We start from the raw sequence: 19,546 nt of genomic DNA on the forward strand, positions 1-19,546 counted from the left end.
TTTTAGAGTGTTTTTAGCATTTTGTTTGCCGCCCTGAGCTCCTTCTGGGTAGAAGGGTGGGATATAAATTTACTAAATGAATAAATAAATAAAACCATTTCCCCCCACATTTTTCTGGTTTTTTTCCCCTCAGGCCTTCACATCTTTAACAATAAACTACAATCCCTTGCTACACATTACAATCAAACTGGGAATTGTGGTTTGTTACTATCCAAACAAACTATAGTGTTAAACAAAGGTTTGTTCTTAGCTTACTCCATTTGTGGTTTCAGCAAAACAAGCCATAAGCTCCACTTTGGATGCAAGGCTAAGCAAGAGATCGTGGTTTGTTGCTCTCAATGCTAGATGGGAAGAGTGAAGTAGGACACTGGGCCCACCACAATGGGTCAAAACAACAAACAAACAAAAACACCAGAGGAGACTCAGTCCAATACTGCTGGCTTAGAAAATTATTTACATCAAATTTTAATTATTTTTGTTGACTTATGTCCAAAAAAAAACCACTGGGAAAGGGCTATAGGTAGAAATCTTTATGAGCCACCAACGTAGCTGGCTAGAGAAACTGGAAGAAGAGATGGACACTACCCCTCACCCAATTTGACAGTCTCTATTTGCAACTACTTATTTCATTCACCACCCTAGGCTCCTGCTGGGAGGAAGGGTGGGATATAAATAAATAAAATTTCAGACTAATGAATTTTGCTGTAATTATTTACCAGAAATCATATCCAATCTTACTGGCATATCACTGCAGGAATTAATTATATGCATACTTAATTGTCAAAAAATAATAGAAATTTTTAACTGTTATATTTAGCACACAACATGACAATTGTTCACACAACGTGACAATTAGGAATTCTGCTTGTGTACCGCCCACCCCGCTGCACAGCAGACTCCCTGACCGAGGTGCTTGAGGTGGTCTCGGCTGTGCGGTTGTTTACCCCAAATCTATTGGTTTTGGGGGATTTCAACGTGCATGCTGAGGCCGCTCTCACTGGAGCCCCTCGGGATTTCATTGAGACCATGACTTCATGGGAACTGCACCTAAGTAATATAGGTCCCACCCATGTAGCCGGCCATACTATTGACCTTGTGTTTGTCTCGGGAGAGAAGGGAAGTGATCTGAAAATGGGGAATGTTTTTTCTAGTCCTGTGTCATGGTCAGATCACTACCTGGTGAATATGGATCTCTCACTGCCGCATACCCTCCGCAGGGGACAAGGACCTACTAGGATGGTCCGCCCCAGATGCCTGATGGAGCCCAAAGGATTCCTGAATGCGCTGGGTGATTTGGAGCTTACTGAAGGACACCCAGTCGAAACCCTGGTGATGGAGTGGAATGAGGAGATCACTAGGGCAATAGACCGGGTGGCACCGAAACGTCCTCTTCCCCTGAACAGAACTCAGACTGCACCCTGGTACACACCACGGTTACGCGGTCTGAGACAGGAGGTGAGACGACTAGAACGCCGATGGCGGAAGTCGCGCGCTGAAGGCGATCGAACACTGGTTAGAGCGGCAATAGCGGCCTACCAGCGGGCAACAAAGGCAGCAAAGAGGCATTTTTTTGCTGCCTCTATTGCGTCGGCAGAGTGCTGTCCCAGGAGGTTGTTCCAAGTGGTCCGAAGCCTGGTCAGTCCAGTTGCGCAGGAACCTATGGAACATTCAAAAGCCTCCTGTGACACATTTGTAAAACACTTTGCCAATAAAGTCGAGCGCCTAAAGGGCAAGATTCCGTACGTCGTGGTTACAAGTAGTGGTCCAGAGGCGGCCAGTTGCAATCTGGTCTGCTGGGATCGGTTTCAGCTTCTTCTCTCTGATGACGTGGACAAGGTGCTCTCTACTGTGAAACCAACCACTTGCTTGCTTGATCCTTGCCCTTCATGGCTCATTGTAAGCTGTAAAGAGAGACTAGGCAAAGGGATCAGGGCAATGGCAAATGCATCCTTGGAGGAGGGTGCAATGCCATTAGCCCTCAAGGAGGGAGTGATAAGACCTATTTTGAAAAAGCCCTCCTTGGACCCCCAAGATTTAAACAACTTTCGCCCAGTCTCCAATTTACCATTCTTGGGCAAGGTGATTGAGCGTGTGGTGGCTAAACAGTTACAGACACACTTGGAGGAAGCAGATTATTTAGATCCTTTCCAATCGGGCTTCAGGACTGGACACGGAACTGAAACAGCCTTGGTCGCTCTGGTGGATGATATGAGGAGGGCGTTGGATAGGGGAGAACATACTTTCCCCTAAATTGCCCCTAAAGGACCCCCAAGATTTAAACAACTTTCGCCCAGTCTCCAATTTACCATTCTTGGGCAAGGTGATTGAGCGTGTGGTGGCTGAACAGTTACAGACACACTTGGAGGAAGCAGATTATTTAGATCCATTCCAATCGGGCTTCAGGACTGGACACGGAACTGAAACAGCCTTGGTCACTCTGGTGGATGATATGAGGAGGGCGTTGGATAGGGGAGAACATACTTTCCTCGTCCTCCTGGATCTCTCAGCGGCTTTCGATACCGTTGACCACGGTATCCTGTTAAATCGCTTGGAGGGATTGGGAATGGGAGGCACTGTTTTACGGTGGTTCCGTTCCTATCTCTCCAACAGATATCAACGAGTAGCGTTGGGGGATGAGGTTTCAGACCCTTGGCCCCTTAATTGTGGTGTGCCACAGGGCTCTATCCTCGCCCCCATGCTATTCAACATTTATATGAAACCGCTGGGAGCTATCATCAGGAGTTTTGGGCTGCAGTGTCACCAGTATGCGGATGACACGCAGCTCTATCTCTCGTTTAAATCCTCACCAGAGTTGGCTGTGGAAACCTTGTCCAATTGCCTGGAGTCCGTAAGTGGATGGATGGGAGAGAACAGGCTGAGGCTGAACCCCGACAAGACCGAGGTGTTATTGGTGGGGGATAAGGGAAGGTTGGGAAACTTTGACCTGGTGTTTAATGGGGTGAGATTGCCCCTAAAGGACCAGGTCCGCAGCCTGGGGGTCATTTTGGACTCTCAACTGTCCATTGAGCCCCAGGTATCTGCAGTAAGTCGGGCAGCCTGGTACCAACTTCATCTGGTACAGAGGCTGCGACCCTACCTTCCTATACATCTGCTTCCATGAGTGAATTCCTCTCGATTAGACTACTGTAATGTGCTCTATGTGGGGTTACCCTTGAAGACGGTCCGGAAATTGCAGCTGGTACAGAATGCGGCAGCACGCTTAATAAAGCAAAGCCGTCGCCGGGATCATGTCACCCCAGTGTTGATGGAGCTACACTGGTTGCCAGTTGTATACCGGGCCCAATTCAAGGTGTTGGTATTAACCTTTAAAACCCTAAATGGTTTTGGCCCAGTTTATCTGAAGGAACGCCTCCAGTATCACCAAATATGCCACCAAACAAGATCGGCCTCACAAGACCTTCTCTCGGTCCCACCGGTGAAAACAGCTAGGCTGGTGCGGACCAGAGAGAGGGCCTTCTCGGTCATGGCCCCCACCCTCTGGAACTTGCTTCCTTTTGACCTTCGACATGCCTCCTCCCTGCTGGCTTTTCGTCGAGCCTTAAAGACCTTGTTATTCAGGCAGGCCTACGGGATTTCTGGGGTGGGTTAGGCTACTATGTTGTATTACTAACGGGTGGTTTAGATGTATTGTTGTTTAATATGGTGACTGTTGTATGAATATGTTTTAAATTGTATTTTATATTGTGTAAGTCGCCCAGAGTGTCTGTTAAGTCAGACAGATGGGCGACTAACAAATAAAATTTTATTTTATTTATTATTTATTATTTCTTTATTTTTGATACCTTCAATTCTATAAAGTAAGCATAATATGCCAAAATAAGTATAATGTGATACAAGTGACACCATGGCTCTAAATGCTGGAGGCTGTGATCTATTTTAAAAAATTGAAAAGTGAACAATAAAAGCTTCAATTTAAAAAAATGGTCTCTATCAAAAGATTTGCTAACACCAACACAAGCTCTGAAATATGTATTATCATTTGTTTCTTTACAGACTCATTTTATGAAATGTAAAATCATTTCAGAATAAAGGCGCGTATGATTTAACAAGGTCATTTTTTAACAAAGAAAAAGTAACTGTTCCAGTGCATCTCACTTTATTAGAAAAATATTTTTTAAAATCAGTACAAAAGATAAAAAGTTGATTGTAAAAAGCTAGAAAGTTTCTTTAAAGATCAGGACAAGATAGAGTATAAATGCTAATGTTTATCATAAGGCGCAATGTGGACAGACACATACAGTTCACAAATAGGATTCCTCCCTCCTGTTCTGGTGGGAACAGGTAGTTTCTGTTTAAAAATAGTCACCCTTCTCCAGAAACAGCAGTCCATGCACTGAAACATTCTGCAGCACATGGATCTGCTGTTAACAGTGGACAGTAAGTAACTCAGTAGACAATAAAAGATTTAAATTAACCCCCTTTCCCACCTGAGATTATTAGTGCTGTCAGCAGTTCAGTGGTAAACATTCGGTGATGATATATGTCAGCAGGAAAAGGAAGTCAGCACCAATTAAAACAACAACAAAAACAAGAAATGAACCTCAAAGGTGCTAATAAAAATAGCTTTATTGGCAGTGTTACTCCAATTTCATGTCACACCTAGCTCATCTGATTATAAACCTACTTTTCATCAGACAGTAGTCACTTCATTTCAAAACATAAGGAACACGAAGTGGCTACTGTCTGACAAAGATTATGCTACACTCAAAACATGTTAGGCATGACGTGAAATTGGAGTGCTTTTTCAAATAACATTATTTACTTTAACACCTTTGGTTTTTAGGCAATATACTGATCCCTTTCTTCAGCTTCCTCCTTTTATATATTCTGAATCAGATCCAGAAGTGCAGTCATTACCATAAAATCTGTTTCTTTGCTAGACTGAGAGAACTTGAGAGTTGTCCCTAACAAATGATGCCAAGCAAGAGAGGAACAGTATTTTCTAAATTTAAACATTACATTTGCATCATTCAGACATTTTTGAAGGATGTAGCACAATTAGATGTAGCTTGATCTGTCAACACCTTCACTAATACACCTTGATCATTTCACTGCTAGGTAGAAGTTGGTAGGTACAAGACCTAGGACCTTGACTGCCTGCCTGAATTTTTTCAAGTATTCAGATATTAATCTGAATATGCAGAGTTACAGAAAGTTGATGAACAAGATATTTAAAAAATAGAACTTTTATATAGGAAAAAAAATATTTACTGGTTTGTGAAACTGATACAGGGGTCAGAACAATAACAAAAAAAGCTGGGCAAGGAGGGGCACTTACTCAAGCTTGAAACAAGGCAAGGAGATGTATGGGCCACAGCATGTTTCCATTCCCAAATCCCTTCATGCAAATTAGTACTCAGCATGAGGTTCCAAAGAGTGGAAATCTCTTTATTTAGCACTTGGTGCTGAACACAGAGTTTCTAACACTTCACTGGAAACCATATAGCATTGCTCACCTGGTTTGGGTGGTGGTAAGAACTGACTCTCCATTTTTTCAAAGAGGCAATCAACCGTACCAACATAATATGCTGATAATGTGTTTGGCAGTTAGGCATGGATAGTTATCAAGAGTGTACGCAAAAATATTTTGGGGGAAGGGGAGCAAGGTCAATGAATTGTTACTACAGGTGACTGGCAACCCACTCCACCCACCATTATATTTAGAACTCTGGGGGAAGGGGAATGCCCTGGTTGCCCCCACCCCACAAACACCCATGATATGACTATCAAGTACATGCACCAGCAAGCAGGGAGTGCATCAACATTTGTGTGTATCTCTGGAGGAGTGCCTGGGCTGATACTTTTATTGAAACTTGAATTGAAACTTTATTTTTACCCCGCCCTTTTTCCAAACTGGAATTCAGGGCGGCTTACAAATAGAACTACATGTAGTTAAAAACATAGAAAAACATACAATTAAAATACAATTAAACTATGCACAACCTTAAAACCGTAAAAGGCACTTAAAAATCTAAAAACAATTTAAAATAATACAAATAATAATATAAAACAATAAACCAAGCCTTGTAAAGCCCAATCCTAAACACATTCTATCCCAAAAGCCTGTCGGAATAAAAAAGTCTTTACTTGCCAACGGAAGGATGGCAAGGAGGGGGCCATTCGTGCCTCCCTAGGAAGCGAGTTCCAGAACTTGGGAGCAGCCACCAAGAAGGCCCTATCTTGCATCCCCACCAACCGCACTTGTGAGGGTGTTGGGACTGAGAAAAGGGCCTCTCCTGAAGATCTCAGGGCCCGGGCAGGCTCGTATAGGGAGATACGGTCTGACAAATAGCCTGGACCTGGGCCATATAGGGCTTTAAAGGTCAAAACCAGCACTCTGAATTGTGACCAGAAACAAACTGGCAGCCAGTGGAGCTGTTGTAACAAGGGAGTTGTATGGTCCCTGTTACCAGCCCCTGTTAATACTCTGGCTGCAGCTCTTTGTACCAGTTTAAGTTTCCGAACAGTCTTCAAAGGCAGCCCCACGTAGAGCATGTTACAGTAGTCTAAACAGGATGTAACTAAGGCATGCATCACCATAGTCAAATCAGGCATTTCCAGGAACGGGCTCAGCTGGCGCACTAGTCTTAACTGGGCAAAGGCACTCCTGGTCACGGCCGAGACCTGGGCCTCCAAGTTCAGAGCTGAGTCCAGGAGCACACCCAATGTCCGAACCTGTGTCTTCAGGGGGAGTGTAACCCCATCCAACACAGGCTGAATCCCTATTCCCTGATCTGCCCTTCAACTGACCAGGAGCACCTCTGTCTTGTCTGGATTTCGTTTCAATTTGTTCGTCCTCATCCAGTCCATCACTGATGCCAGGCACTGGTTCAGGACCAGGACAGCTTCCTTGGCTTTAGGTGGAAAGGAGAAACAGAGTTGGGTGTCATCCGCATACTGATGGCACCGAACCCCAAACCCCCGGACAACCTCTCCCAGTGGTTTCAGATAGATGTTAAATAAATGGGGGACAAAACAACCTTGAGGGACCCCATAGGTCAACGGCCAAGGAGTCGAACAGGAGTCCCCCAGCACCACCTTCTGAGTTCGTCCCTCCAGAAAGGAATGGAGCCATCGTAACACGGTGCCCCCAAGTCCCATCCTAGCAAGGCGGTCCAGAAGGATACCATGGTCAACGGTATCAAAAGCCACTGAGAGGTCCAGTAGAACTAACAGGGACACACTCCCCCTGTCCAGCTCTCTGCGAAGGTCATCCACCAAGGCGACCAAAGCTGTTTCTGTCCCGTAACCAGGCCTGACACCAGACTGAAATGGAAGAGCTATTACATGAACCCAATTATGATAATCATACTTGGAGACACAGCACATTCACATTTACAAGAAATCAATATTCAAAAGAATAGAATTTTTAAAAAACTCCAGCAGCAAAAGAACAAACAAATTAGATTGTGTCTATATATGATCAAATATCAGGATCATAAAATTACATAAATGAAGTGAAAACAGCTAAAAAACCTTAAATTATGTTCAAGATAGTGCCCTGGTTCAAACATAATGCTAAACCATGATTTAGCAATAAGGGTACAAACAAGAAGAAGCCCAAGAAAAGCCTTGGGAATTTGCTAGCATTTACTTTCAGTTTCAATTAATCCTGGCTTGCTGCTAATACAAATCAGAAATTGTGCTTTAAAATCCTGGTTAAAAAAGCCAGCTTCTAAATGGTTTGAAATTGACTTGTTTTGAAACTGGTCTGAGTTCATTTTAAACTACAGTCTTCTGGTTCTGAAGGACATGCCAAGATTACTAATACCCTGAGGACAGAAACAAAACTCAAAGTGATCTTGACAGGCTGGAACATCGGTCTGAAAACAACGGAATGCACTTATTCCTGTTAAATTTCAAAGTTCTACACCTGGGAAAAAGAAACCAAATGCATAGTTATAAGATGTGGGATACTTGACTCAGCAATACTATACGCGAGAAGGATCTTGGGATTGTTGTTGATCATAAGCTGAATGTCAACCAACGGTGTGATGTGACTGCAAAAGGCAAATGCTATGTTAGGCTGCATTAACAGAAGCAAAGTTTCCAAATCGTTTGAATATTGGTTCCCCTTTATTTGACACTGGTTAGGCCTCATCTTGACTACTGTGTCCAGTTCTGGACACCACACTTTAAGAAAGATGCAGACAAACTAGAACAGGTTCAGAGGAAAGCAACAAGGATGATCAGGGGACTGGAAACAAAGCCCCATGAGGAGAGACTGAAAAAACTGGGCATGTTTAGCCTTGAGAAGAGAAGACTGAGGGGAGATATGATAACACTCTTTAAGTACTTGAAAGGTTGTCATATAGAGGGCTAGGATCTCTGCTTCATCATACTAGAGTGCAGGACATGGAATAATGGGCTCAAGTTACAGGAAACCAGGTTTCAGCTGAACATCAGGAAAAATGTCCTGTTAGAGCAGTACAACAATGGAACCAATTGCCTAGGGAGGTAGTGGGCTCTCCAACACTGGGAGCATTCAAGAGACAGCTGGACAGCCACCTGTCAGGTATGCTTTAAGCTGTATTCCTGTACTGAATAGGGGGTTGGACTCAATGGCTTCATATATCCTTTACAACTCTACTATTCTATGATTATCTCGAAACTCAATGTCCTAGTGAAGTATTTATCACAGCTGCATGAGACAAGGAGATGAGCACACAGTCCCAAAGCTTTGAGCTTGTTCCAGCTCGTGCATGTAGCAGTAAACAGGGATGTTGAACCTTTGGCCTCTCCAGATGTTACTGGACTACAACTCCTATCAGTCCTGACCACTGACTATGCTGGCTGGGGCTGATGGAAGTTGTAGTTTAGCAACATCTAGAGGACCAAAGGTTTCTCACAATGGTTTAGCATTATACACAAGCCAGCTTAGTATGTAAAAGTTTTTCAAAAATGTACAAGATTTAAATAGTAGCTAACAAGGATTTGAGAATTCATTTCACAGCAGAATGTTTATACAGTAATGGCAATAAATAAATATAAAAAGCACTGAACAAAAACCTTGCAGATAAAGTTGGAGTCACCCTAAGCATTCCAATTCATAACTTTGTCATATTCTTGTATTCTTTGTTTTATGTGAGAAAGTTTGTTCTTTAAGTATTCACAACGTTCTTTTTTCTCAAGAAATGTGGGATCCTGAAATAAAAAGAAAAGAAATAGTGATTAAATATTATTGTGGAGCACTTTAGAATTGGGTGGGCCTAGTCACAAAGGGTAATTCCAACAGATTTGATGATGTGTTATTTTGTTTTCCTGGGTTTCTTTGGCATTTTGTCATCCAAACTGAACACTGGGGATTGGGTAAGTCATAAATCCAAATAAATACATGAAACTGTTATTTAAATAATTTTCAATACCACAATGAAAAGTAAAATCTAGGTAGGCCCTTGCCCTAGAAATACATATTTGTCTTATAAATAGTTATAGCTATATGATTTATTTTCACCATTTAGCTATGGATTATTTGTTACACACTTTAAAGATTGTGCACATAACAGTGGTATACAGTAGGGTCCCACTCATACGGCAGGTTCCGTTCCAGGCCCCAACTGAAAAGCGAAAACCGCTGGAAAGTGGGGCCCTACTCAGCTGTAGCGCAGGAGCTTCCCGCACTCCAGCTAATTGCACAATCAGCTGGAGCGCGGGGAGCTCCAGCTGCCAGGCTCCAGCTGACAGCAATCAGCTGGAGCCTGCGAGCTCCCTGCACTACAGCTGATCAGCTGGAGCGCGGGGAGCTCCCCACACTACAGCTGATCCCTGTCAGCTGGAGCATGCAATCAGCTGGAGCGTGCAAGCTCCCCACGCTGCAGCTGATCACATACTCCAGCTGATCAGCTGGAGCACGCAATCAGCTGGAGCACGGGGAGCTCCAGCTGTAGCACGCAAGCTCCCCGCACTACAGCTGATCGCCCCGCTGGCACTGCCGTATTAGCGGAATGCCAACAAGCGGGGCCCTACTGTAATGCTTTAACTTAAAATTGCACTCATGGGAAAAACACACATGCAAAAAAATATCCTTTAAAAAGGTCAAAACATATCTCCTGTAGTGCTATAAAAATGGAACCAAATGCAAATTAACACTTCTTTTTCATAACTAGAACGCCATCAAAATCTGTGGACTGCAGTGTGACATTAGGTTCCAACTCCAGATGACACTGAGTAATATTGATTACAAAAGAAAAAAGTGAATGGACGCAGAACAATTGTGGATTTTTCCCCATATGAACCTCACATGATTTCTGTGGAATGTAAATTGGTTGCTTACCTCTAAACTGTATAATACATTGGAGACAGATACTATTCGCTGCATATTCACAACACGGTCAGACATAACTGATATGTCTAGGGACTCAATATGCTCTATACTTCTGGACTGCATCTGTATTCTTCTATTTACTTATGACATTATGAATAAAAACTAGTATTTGAATGGAAATCCACCACTTCTCCCTTGCAACCTTTATCACTAGAACTTCCTGCTAGAACAATGGTGTAACATCACCTCTCTTTCCAACTCCTATCCTTCAAATCCCCTCTCAAAACCCACCTTTTCTGTGAAGACTTTGATTAAAAGTCCTCATCCCCTACCCAAGCTAAGCTGAGGCATGTGTAACTATTAGTAGTAGTATCCTGCCCTTCTACCCTAAAATAGGGCATTCAGGGTGGCTCACAGTAAAATCATACATAATAAAAACACAAATGGGCACATGTTCTTCCTGTTTAACCTCTCCTTCATTTTTATTCCCTATCTCTGCCCTTTGCTTTCCTTGTGTTAAAGTTTAGACTGTAATGAACTGAAGGCAGGAATCTTTTTGTTACTGCTCTGTAAAACATCATACACATTAACAAGCAGTAAATACATAATGTAACTCACCGTCTTCTTCTTTCTATACTGTTGCAAAACATTTGCAATTCTGTCATGTTCCTATAAGAAAAGAAAGTCTAGCATTTTCAAAAACTCATGTGTATGGCAAGTTCTACAATGATTCTTTTCCTTATTAATTTCCTTCTGTTCTAACATTTTTTAATGCGATAGTAGTACAAGTTTGGAGTATCATCCCAGAGAGGCCATCTGGTTGCTAGGCTGAAGCTCGCAGGGACTGAACAGCAGCAGAGTCCTATTACAACCAGGCCATACCAATCCCAAATGTTGCTATTTCCCTTCAACATTTATTTTTGAAGATAAGGGAAAAAGAAAACGGAACATGTGGTGAATACTAGCTTTAACTATTTCAGTGCTAGGCAAATGCTAGTAAACTACCAAGCCGTTTTCTGCCACTCCCCTAAGCAACAATAGTCTGCAGCAACAAGCATGTCTCTGGCTTCCAAAATGTAAAGAATAGTGATGCCCCCATTGTCTAGGCTCCCATGTGTCTCTAACCAAAACTGCTTATAAATACATGTTTTAAATTCATTCTAAATTAGGTACTTACAAGAGTGTTTCCAGGATGTTGCGGTAGTTTCCTCATCAGCGCATCTAGCTCATCAAACTTCTTTAAGACTGCCTGAACCTCAGCAGAGAGCTCTTTATATTCAGAAAACTGATCATTAAACACAGCTTTATAGCGGTCTCTTTCCTCATTTGTCCGAATTGCTGGGTATTTTCTGTAAGAAATTATAATCAATGCTCCAGTATCAACTGTCTGAGTAAGTTACAAATGTATGCGTTATGGATTTTCAAAAATAACTTGTAAAAGTGTATTTTGTTGTTGTTATATGCCTTCAAATTGATTACGACTTATGGCGACCCTATGAATCAGCATCTGTTATTAACCAATCTTGTTAGTTCAGGTGCATCTCTTGTTTGGTCTTCCTCTTTTTCTACTCCCTTCTGTTTTCCCCAGCAGTATTGTCTTTTCTAGTGAATCAAAAAGTGTATTACTACATGAAAAATTGCTACTCAAGTTGTAAAACACAAATCTTAAGATTATTTTTCCACCATCTGTAGAGCACAACTTGGCTTATTTAGTCAAATCACCTGGACTGTTTTCCCAGCAATTTCATTGGTTATAACCTGGATAGTAACCGAATACATACAGGACTCTGCCTTAGAATAAAGGTTTTGGCTAAATGATGCTTGGTAATATTTCAATACAGGAATACCACGCATTAACATACACAATGGGTCCAGAGCAAGTACGTAAACTGAAAATGTACTTAAAGTGAAGCACTACCTTTTTTTCACTTATCGATGCATATACTGCACTGCAATCGTCATATACGGGCATAACTGATGTAAATAACGCATTTATAACTAAAATAAACACAGTGGGCCTTATTTTAAGAAAAGGTTTGTAGTTGGAAACTGATCGGTCGGTGGCGTCATGCCATTAAGTGTCCGTTTTTGCGAAGCCAGCGTACGTAAACAGGAATGGTGCTACTGTAAATATGTCTGTACTCGTGAGTGTCCGTAAAGTGAAGGTCCGTATAGCGGGGTATTCCTGTATTATGTTTGTTTTTTAGCACATACTTGCTATCAGGTAATTAAAGAGAATGATTTTTTATTAAGAAAAAATCCACATAGGAAGTCTCCTTGGCATGATATAATTTGAGATGCTTTATAGCTTATACAGAAAAACCTCTAGAAATTGGAAATACAAAACAGAACTTGATAAATTATATTGAATTTGCCTGCTAAAACTATTCATTCAAAATTAACTACCATAAGTAAGAACCAAATTCACTGGCCAACTAATGGAACTACTGCAATGAAAGACATCATTGCACTGATATAGCTTGAAGAAAGAAATACAGTTAGCTGGTAAAAAGTCAGTTGTAAGAAAATACAGGGACAAACCTTTTTTTACCATGCATGAAGCCCCTTCATTCAAGCCATGATTAAACCAAAAAGTCTCTAATCGTAGTTCCATTCAAACTGGAAAACTATGGTTACTAGCTTCAGAACAAGCAAGGTTGTTACACCAACTTCAACCATAGTGGCTTGGCTTGTTCCGAAACAAGTAGCCATAATTCCCTGGTTTGGATGAAATGGGAAATTATGATTAACTGAAGACTTACTGGTTTGTTTACTAATGCTGTGAAAGGAAGAGCAAAAGGCTCAGATCTCAACTCATTAATTACATTAAATCAAGACACTATCATCTGAATATGGTCACTGGGATTTATCACTCCGAGGGAGAGCTTTAAAAGGAAGGCTGTAGAGACACTTACGCTAAGTAGTCTGGCATCACTATAGGCTTAGGAATATGTCCTGCAGGTATATGGCCATTGAGTAGTTCAGGTTCCAGTTCCACAGACTTCAATTTCTTTGAGTTGGTTGCTACTTTGGGACTGTTTTCTTCATCTTCATACTATGTAAAATGGATATAACAATCAGTAATAGTCAGTGGATTCACTTTAAACAATACTAATTTAGCATGGAGAAATAAGAGTATGCTCCTATCACCCACCCTGATGGGGGAGAGTTACGATAGTATGTAGATGCCTCTCCGTTGGCCTCAGTTGTCAGTACCTACAGAAGCAACCTTAAAATTCTAACTTTATTTTTGTTTATTAAATATGTTAGTTGCTTTTCTACACACATATGGCACTCAAAGCAACTTACAGTTAATAAAATATTAAAATAAAAAAATTAAGTAAAAGATTAAAAATATATACAAAGTTAAAAACAAAAACAGCACATAAGGTAGTGGAGCAACTCTTCTTAGGAAGACTACACAACAGAAGCCCTCAAAAAGCCTTCCAAAGTTAAGAATCAAATGTCTGAGAGAAATGTTTTTGCCTGGTGCCTAAAGATGGATAATTCTGGCACCAGGCATACCTCTCTGGGGAGAGCATTCCACAAACAGGACCGCCGAAAAGGCCCATTCTCGTGGTGCCATTCCCCACACCTCCTTCAGAGGGGGCACTGGAAGAAGGGCCTCTGATGCCGAGTGCAGGGGCTTGGTTAATACACACAGGGAAAAGCAGTCCTTGAGGTATTGGGGCCTGCAGCCATATAAGGCTTTATAGGACAAAACTAACACTTTGAATTGAGACCGGAAACTAATTGGTAGCCAGTGCAGTTGCACCAGAATTGGTGTTATATGCTCAAACCGTCTTATCCCGGTGAGCAGTCTGGCTGCTGAATTCTGCACCAGCTACAGCTTCCAAACTATCTTCAAAGGCAGCCCCACATATAATGCATTGCAGTAATCTAACTTAGAGGTTACCAGACTTAGGCTATCCCTATCCAGATAGGGTCATACCTGGGCCACCAGCTGAAGCTGTTAAAAGTCACTCCTTGATACTGAGGCTACCTGAATCTTAAGCAACAGTAGTGGGTACAGAAGTACTCCCAAGCTATGTACCTGCTCCTTCAGAGGAAGTGTAACCCCATGAAGAGCAGGCCACAACCCCTCCATCCAGGCTAAGGAAGCACCCACTAACAACGCCTCAGTCTTGTTTGCATTCAGCTTCAGTTTATTGTCTCTCATCCAGTCCATTACTGAGACATCGGTCTAGCAAATCTACTGCCACACCTAGAGATGTAAAGGAGAGATAGAGTTGTATGTTGTTAGCATATTGCTGACAACTTACTCCAAATCTCTGGATGACCCCCTTCAGTGGTTTCGTGTGGATGTTAAATAGCATGGGAGACAAAATTGAACCCTGTGGAACCCCATGCTGGAGGTTCCACGGAGCTGAACAATAACCCCCCCAAGCATCACCCTCTTAGAGTGACCATCCAAGTAGCAGTTGAACCACCACAGAGCAGTGCAATCCACCCCCAACGCAGGCAGCCGCTCCATGGTTGATGGTATCAAAAGCCGCTGAGAGATGAAGGATTAATAGGGACACACTCCCCGTCTTACTTCTGACAAAGGTCATCATACAAGGCAACCAAGGCAATTTCTGTGCCAAAACAGGGTCTGAATCTCTATTGAAATGGATCTAGAAAATCAGTTTCATCCAAAAGAGCCTGTATCTGGCTTTTTTCCATCTTCTCCCTTTTTTTTGTAAACTAAGGTAGCCCAGGCCCTGCAAGTACTCAATATTTCAATATAGTTTTAAAAATAATGTTGTTCTTACCATCCTTTTTGGTGCAAAAGATTGAGTCTTCATCTAATAAAAAGAAAAAATATCAACATTAAGCGTGCAAGTAAAAGCCTCAAAATGCAGTATTTTTAAACAAGGCAATAATAAATTCATTATTAGTATTCATAAATGAGAAATGTGTGTATGCTATTTTGCAATCATCTAATACAAGCATACAGTTTTGTACTGTAAGGAGAATTAAACATCCTTCAGAAACCTGGAAATATCAGCTTTCATTTTTAAAGAAGTGTAGCATTTTTATTACACATATTAGAGAAACTACACATTTGTTGTTCCATTACTGCAGCATTATGTAAGTATCTATACTATTTAGGAGTATTTCAGATAGCAAGCCACATCTGCTGACCAATATAGTATACAGCTTGCATCTTATCAAACTGATCCAGATGTCATGCTGATACAGCAATGCAAGTCTGTGCTGCTGGAACAGCAACTTACAATTGTTGGCATCTGCCAAAACAATGTTGCAGAAAGCTCATCTGAGACAAAACTGGGAGAAGGGACACATGTAAAAGGATTCATCCGTAAGGCACCCCAAAGGCAGCTTGACCACAACGGGTACAATAATTCTAGCACAATCATATACCCATGGTATTTTGTAATAGAAACCTCCAAAATTCTCATGCAACTAGAGCACAGGATGGATCTCTCCCACTTGCTAAACACAGGGTGTTATAAAAATATCTGATAAAACCATTTTGTACATTGTCTGGCTTTACTGAACCATTTTCATTTTGGCCTAATGTGAAAGAATCTGGATCTTACTAAAGTCTATTAAAGAAAGTTCACCAGATTTTTGTTCATGTAACTATGGGTTAGTAACATCAACATTTAAAATAAGTGCCATTACAAACATTAAACATTTCCTACACAGAAATTCTAATGGGTTAAAACAGGCCCTGAATTTTCATGTAGCAAGTCAGCACAGTCAAGTTGTTGCCTGTTGTAAGAGGATCTTACAACTTAGGTAACTACTAAAAGAAAGAAGTTAAGCTGGGACGTACTAAAAGGTGGCTCATATGATGGCTCATTGGTTGTTCATCTATACAAGCAGTTTGTACTTGCATTGTACGAAGACCATATCTGAAGGCTAAGTTTCTGGTATTATGTGGTCACATATATGGAACCTCAAAATAGTATAAATAATTTGAGTTTCAACTGTGTTAAGAGGAAACTTTCTAACTGAAGAAAAAATCATGCTTGCATATATTTTTTCACTTCAGAGCTATATGCAAAAAGCTGCATACACTATTAAGATAACCTATTCAACTCCAAAGGCCTTAGATCAGGTCCTTATTTTAGTGATGTGACTGTTAAAGAAGCACTTGCAACAGTGAGGAGACACAACATGTAAGGAAACATAGCGGGCTGGTTCATACATACTGTACATAGTTTATTAAATTAAATTCTGCACATGCCTGTGTCTGCCCCTCCTTTTTTGGCATGTCATAATTCAACTCTTCCTGGATTAATGAACCATGGTTTCTTATTATGTCCTACGGTTATCAAGATTAGAACAAACTGGGGTCTTAAACCAACTTTAAATTGTGATTTGAAATCTAAGTTTGTTCCAATCTTGGTAACCAAGTTTCCTGGTTATAATGGGAAACTTTGGGTATTTAACCCAGAAAGTGATGAATTGGTTGCAGAACCAAGGAAGGATGGGGTGGCATGGAAGACACAAGCAGTGGTCTGAGGACATCTTGGCTTAATAAATTGAGATTTGTATGTCTGAACTGGGCCAGTGAATGAATGACAATAAAGAATTTACAAAACTAACTCTTCGACAGAAATAACTGTGAGTTCTCCAGAACTTACCTCTTGTTCCATAAATTCTCTATATTTCCGTGCACTTTCATGCCTCCATAGTTTTAAGCAAACTATTGCACCAATAAGATATATTATCATTGTTACAAACAAGAAGATAATTCCAGCTGTTTGTCCCCCTTCTATACGGCAAAATGATGCATTCATTGGCGTATTAAACACTGAGTAGTAGCAAAGTCCTCCTTTGTTAGCATCATTTACATAGACTATAGCAGCTGACATATACAAAATAAACAAAGCAACATTGATTCCAAATTCAGTTAAAGGCCACCAGTGGGAATCTAGAAGAATAGTCCTGTAATACATGGACATGCCAAGTGCTAGAAGTATAATAGTCACTATCCAAACAAGTGCTGCTACAACAAGAACAAAGGGGGTTTTAGGCCCATTGTAAGAATAACCACCATACATGCTGCTTGCCCCATAACCGTATGGCTGCAAGTAGCCATACCTGTTGTACCATTCATTGTCCTTGTGAATATAAGCTGTGACACAGGCAAACACAGCTGCACCCAACAGCAGTTCAACAACTCCCAGTATCCTGAGCAGCCCTGCCCAAGATTTCATATAAGAGTATCTCAGATTAAAGGCTTCTACTTTCTCACTGTAAGTTTGAACTGTTTGAGTATGCCTTCCCAAGGACCCATAGGGATCTGATGGAAGCATAGCTTCAACTTCTTTGCGTGAATTGTAGGTTCCCCCTGATCCTCCATAAGGATCCTGATAAGAGCTTGGAGCTGAAGTATTGTTTGGCCTCACTGGAGTAAGTGTTGGAGATGATGGTGGAGAACATTCAACTCCACCAGAAATTGTAGTTACTGGCTTAATCCATTCAGGGTCATCTCTTTTCCCTTTGAAGAAGTTTTTCCATGAGTCTGGAATGAATTTTCTCACTGGCTTAAGATCAGAGACTCCAGCTTGTTCCTCACTGTCACTGGGATAAAATTCAGGGCCAAAGGGTGGTTGCAGTGGAAGAGGTGGTGGTGGTAAGGGATCTGTATTAACTATCTGTCCAGCATCTTGAAAATCCCTTTCAGCATCCTCTTGAGAAAGGGAATCAACATTCACTTCATCATAATGGACTGATCGACCATGCTGCCCTGGTCGGCGCTCTGATGATGCATTCCTTGAAGACATTTGTGGGCCTTTCCCCTGTTTCAGAAATCAAAATAAAATGTAAGTTGAAAGATTGCTATTCCTTTCCTGGTTTGTTCTTTGAAAAATAGCAGAACAAAAATGCTTCACATGTACTTGACAGAAGGAAAAACAAACTGAATTCCTGCCTTGAGTCTGAAAAAAACCCCTTTAAAAATATTTTAAAGAAACAGATAATATTTATTCCTACACATTCTCATTCCATTAAACACCCCAAACTCAATCAGTTTTGATTGCTTTCGATTTAAGATTGGATTTACCAAGGCTTAACTCCTGAACATGTGAATCAATAACAAGAGAGGACCTTTGACTAAGCAAAGAATGCTAGAATGCAGGATTAAAAGTTAAGGCTTTCAGAGGAGAGAACATATCTTACAGAAAGGTTCACAACTTTAACTGTACTGGTAGTTCCATCTTTATACAGAAGATCATAAGTAATATACGCATAGAAAACAGCAATCACGCACGTAAGGGCTAGTCGTGTTAAGGCAACCAAGTGAACAATTGCCAGATAGCTAGTTACACCATCCCCCCACCCCTTTCCCTTGTATTCTACAAACACCAAAAGGCCCAGCTTTGGTAGACACTTTGCTGCGTACCGTCAAGGAAAATTATGCCCGACGTTTCTCACAGACATTTCTTGCAACTGTGCTTCTAGGGCTGCAATCCTACACACACTTACCTGGGAGCAATTCTCTCCGATTTCAATGGGACTTATTTCTAAGTAAGCAGATTCAGGAGGAAAGCGCTGGGAAATCCCAGACGTTTGCTTCTTTACGAGCCACAACCAACACCGCAGATCCTGCCCTGCCGCCACATTCACCACCACACCTTTCGCCCGCTGTCCTCCCACAAGCACCGAGTGGAACCAAAAGGCGCTTTTCTTTCTCACGCAGCCCAACTTCACCCACTCTGCTTTTCAAGACGACGCTTTCCCGCCCCGGGAGCAACTTGGAAGCTCGCTTCACGGGAAGCGACAGGCAAAAATATCCCGGGAATGGCGAGAGTCCCTCTTCCGTCTGTCTTTCCCGGCGAGGTTTCTTTTCCTCAGCGGCTCGGTCGCAGGCAAACGTCCCCTCCCACGAGTCACGCATTCAGTCCTCCCAAACAAGGCGCAGACTACCTGCTTACCTCGGCCGCTCCAGATAGAACGACACTCCTGTTATGCCGCCCCCGCCGACGGAAAGGTTGGTTGCTTCCGTTTCTGGGAGACGACTCTCCGCCAGAGTTCCGGCTCTCCCCCAGTCTTTGGCATCCCCCCCCTCTTTTCTTGGCGAGGTTGAAGGCACGTGGCTACTCAACTAAATAATCTTAAACCCCTTAATGGATTGATCGATTGACTGACTTTGCAGGAGACTAAACGTAATAGAAACAAAACAAAAAGTTCTTTTCTTTTAAATGATATATGTGGGTAAAGAAAAAAACGCCCTGTGGTGAGGGTGGGGAGATGCCTTATGATATTTCATGCCAGCTGCAC

At 41.8% G+C, this 19,546-nt stretch overlaps 1 protein-coding gene across 2 annotated transcripts; it reads right to left on the reverse strand.

Moving 5' to 3' along the window:
* Positions 1-4,100: 4,100 nt before the first annotated feature.
* Positions 4,101-19,282, reverse strand: MARVELD2 (MARVEL domain containing 2). 2 transcript variants are annotated; one of them, XM_061621481.1, is made up of 7 exons: positions 19,201-19,282; positions 16,906-18,066; positions 15,061-15,093; positions 13,201-13,340; positions 11,463-11,634; positions 10,904-10,954; positions 4,101-9,165 (listed from the first exon to the last, which is right to left on the reverse strand). In XM_061621481.1, exons 2-7 carry the CDS (start codon positions 18,049-18,051, stop codon positions 9,055-9,057), a joined length of 1,653 nt encoding a protein of 550 aa, XP_061477465.1. In that variant the 5' UTR covers positions 18,052-18,066; positions 19,201-19,282; the 3' UTR covers positions 4,101-9,054. The 2 variants fall into 2 exon arrangements, with proteins under 2 accessions (XP_061477465.1, XP_061477457.1); XM_061621473.1 differs by having other exon boundaries at positions 18,752-19,207.
* Positions 19,283-19,546: the final 264 nt, after the last annotated feature.

This window comes from Rhineura floridana, chromosome 1 (genome assembly GCF_030035675.1).
Source record: "Rhineura floridana isolate rRhiFlo1 chromosome 1, rRhiFlo1.hap2, whole genome shotgun sequence".
Lineage (NCBI taxonomy): Eukaryota > Metazoa > Chordata > Lepidosauria > Squamata > Rhineuridae > Rhineura > Rhineura floridana.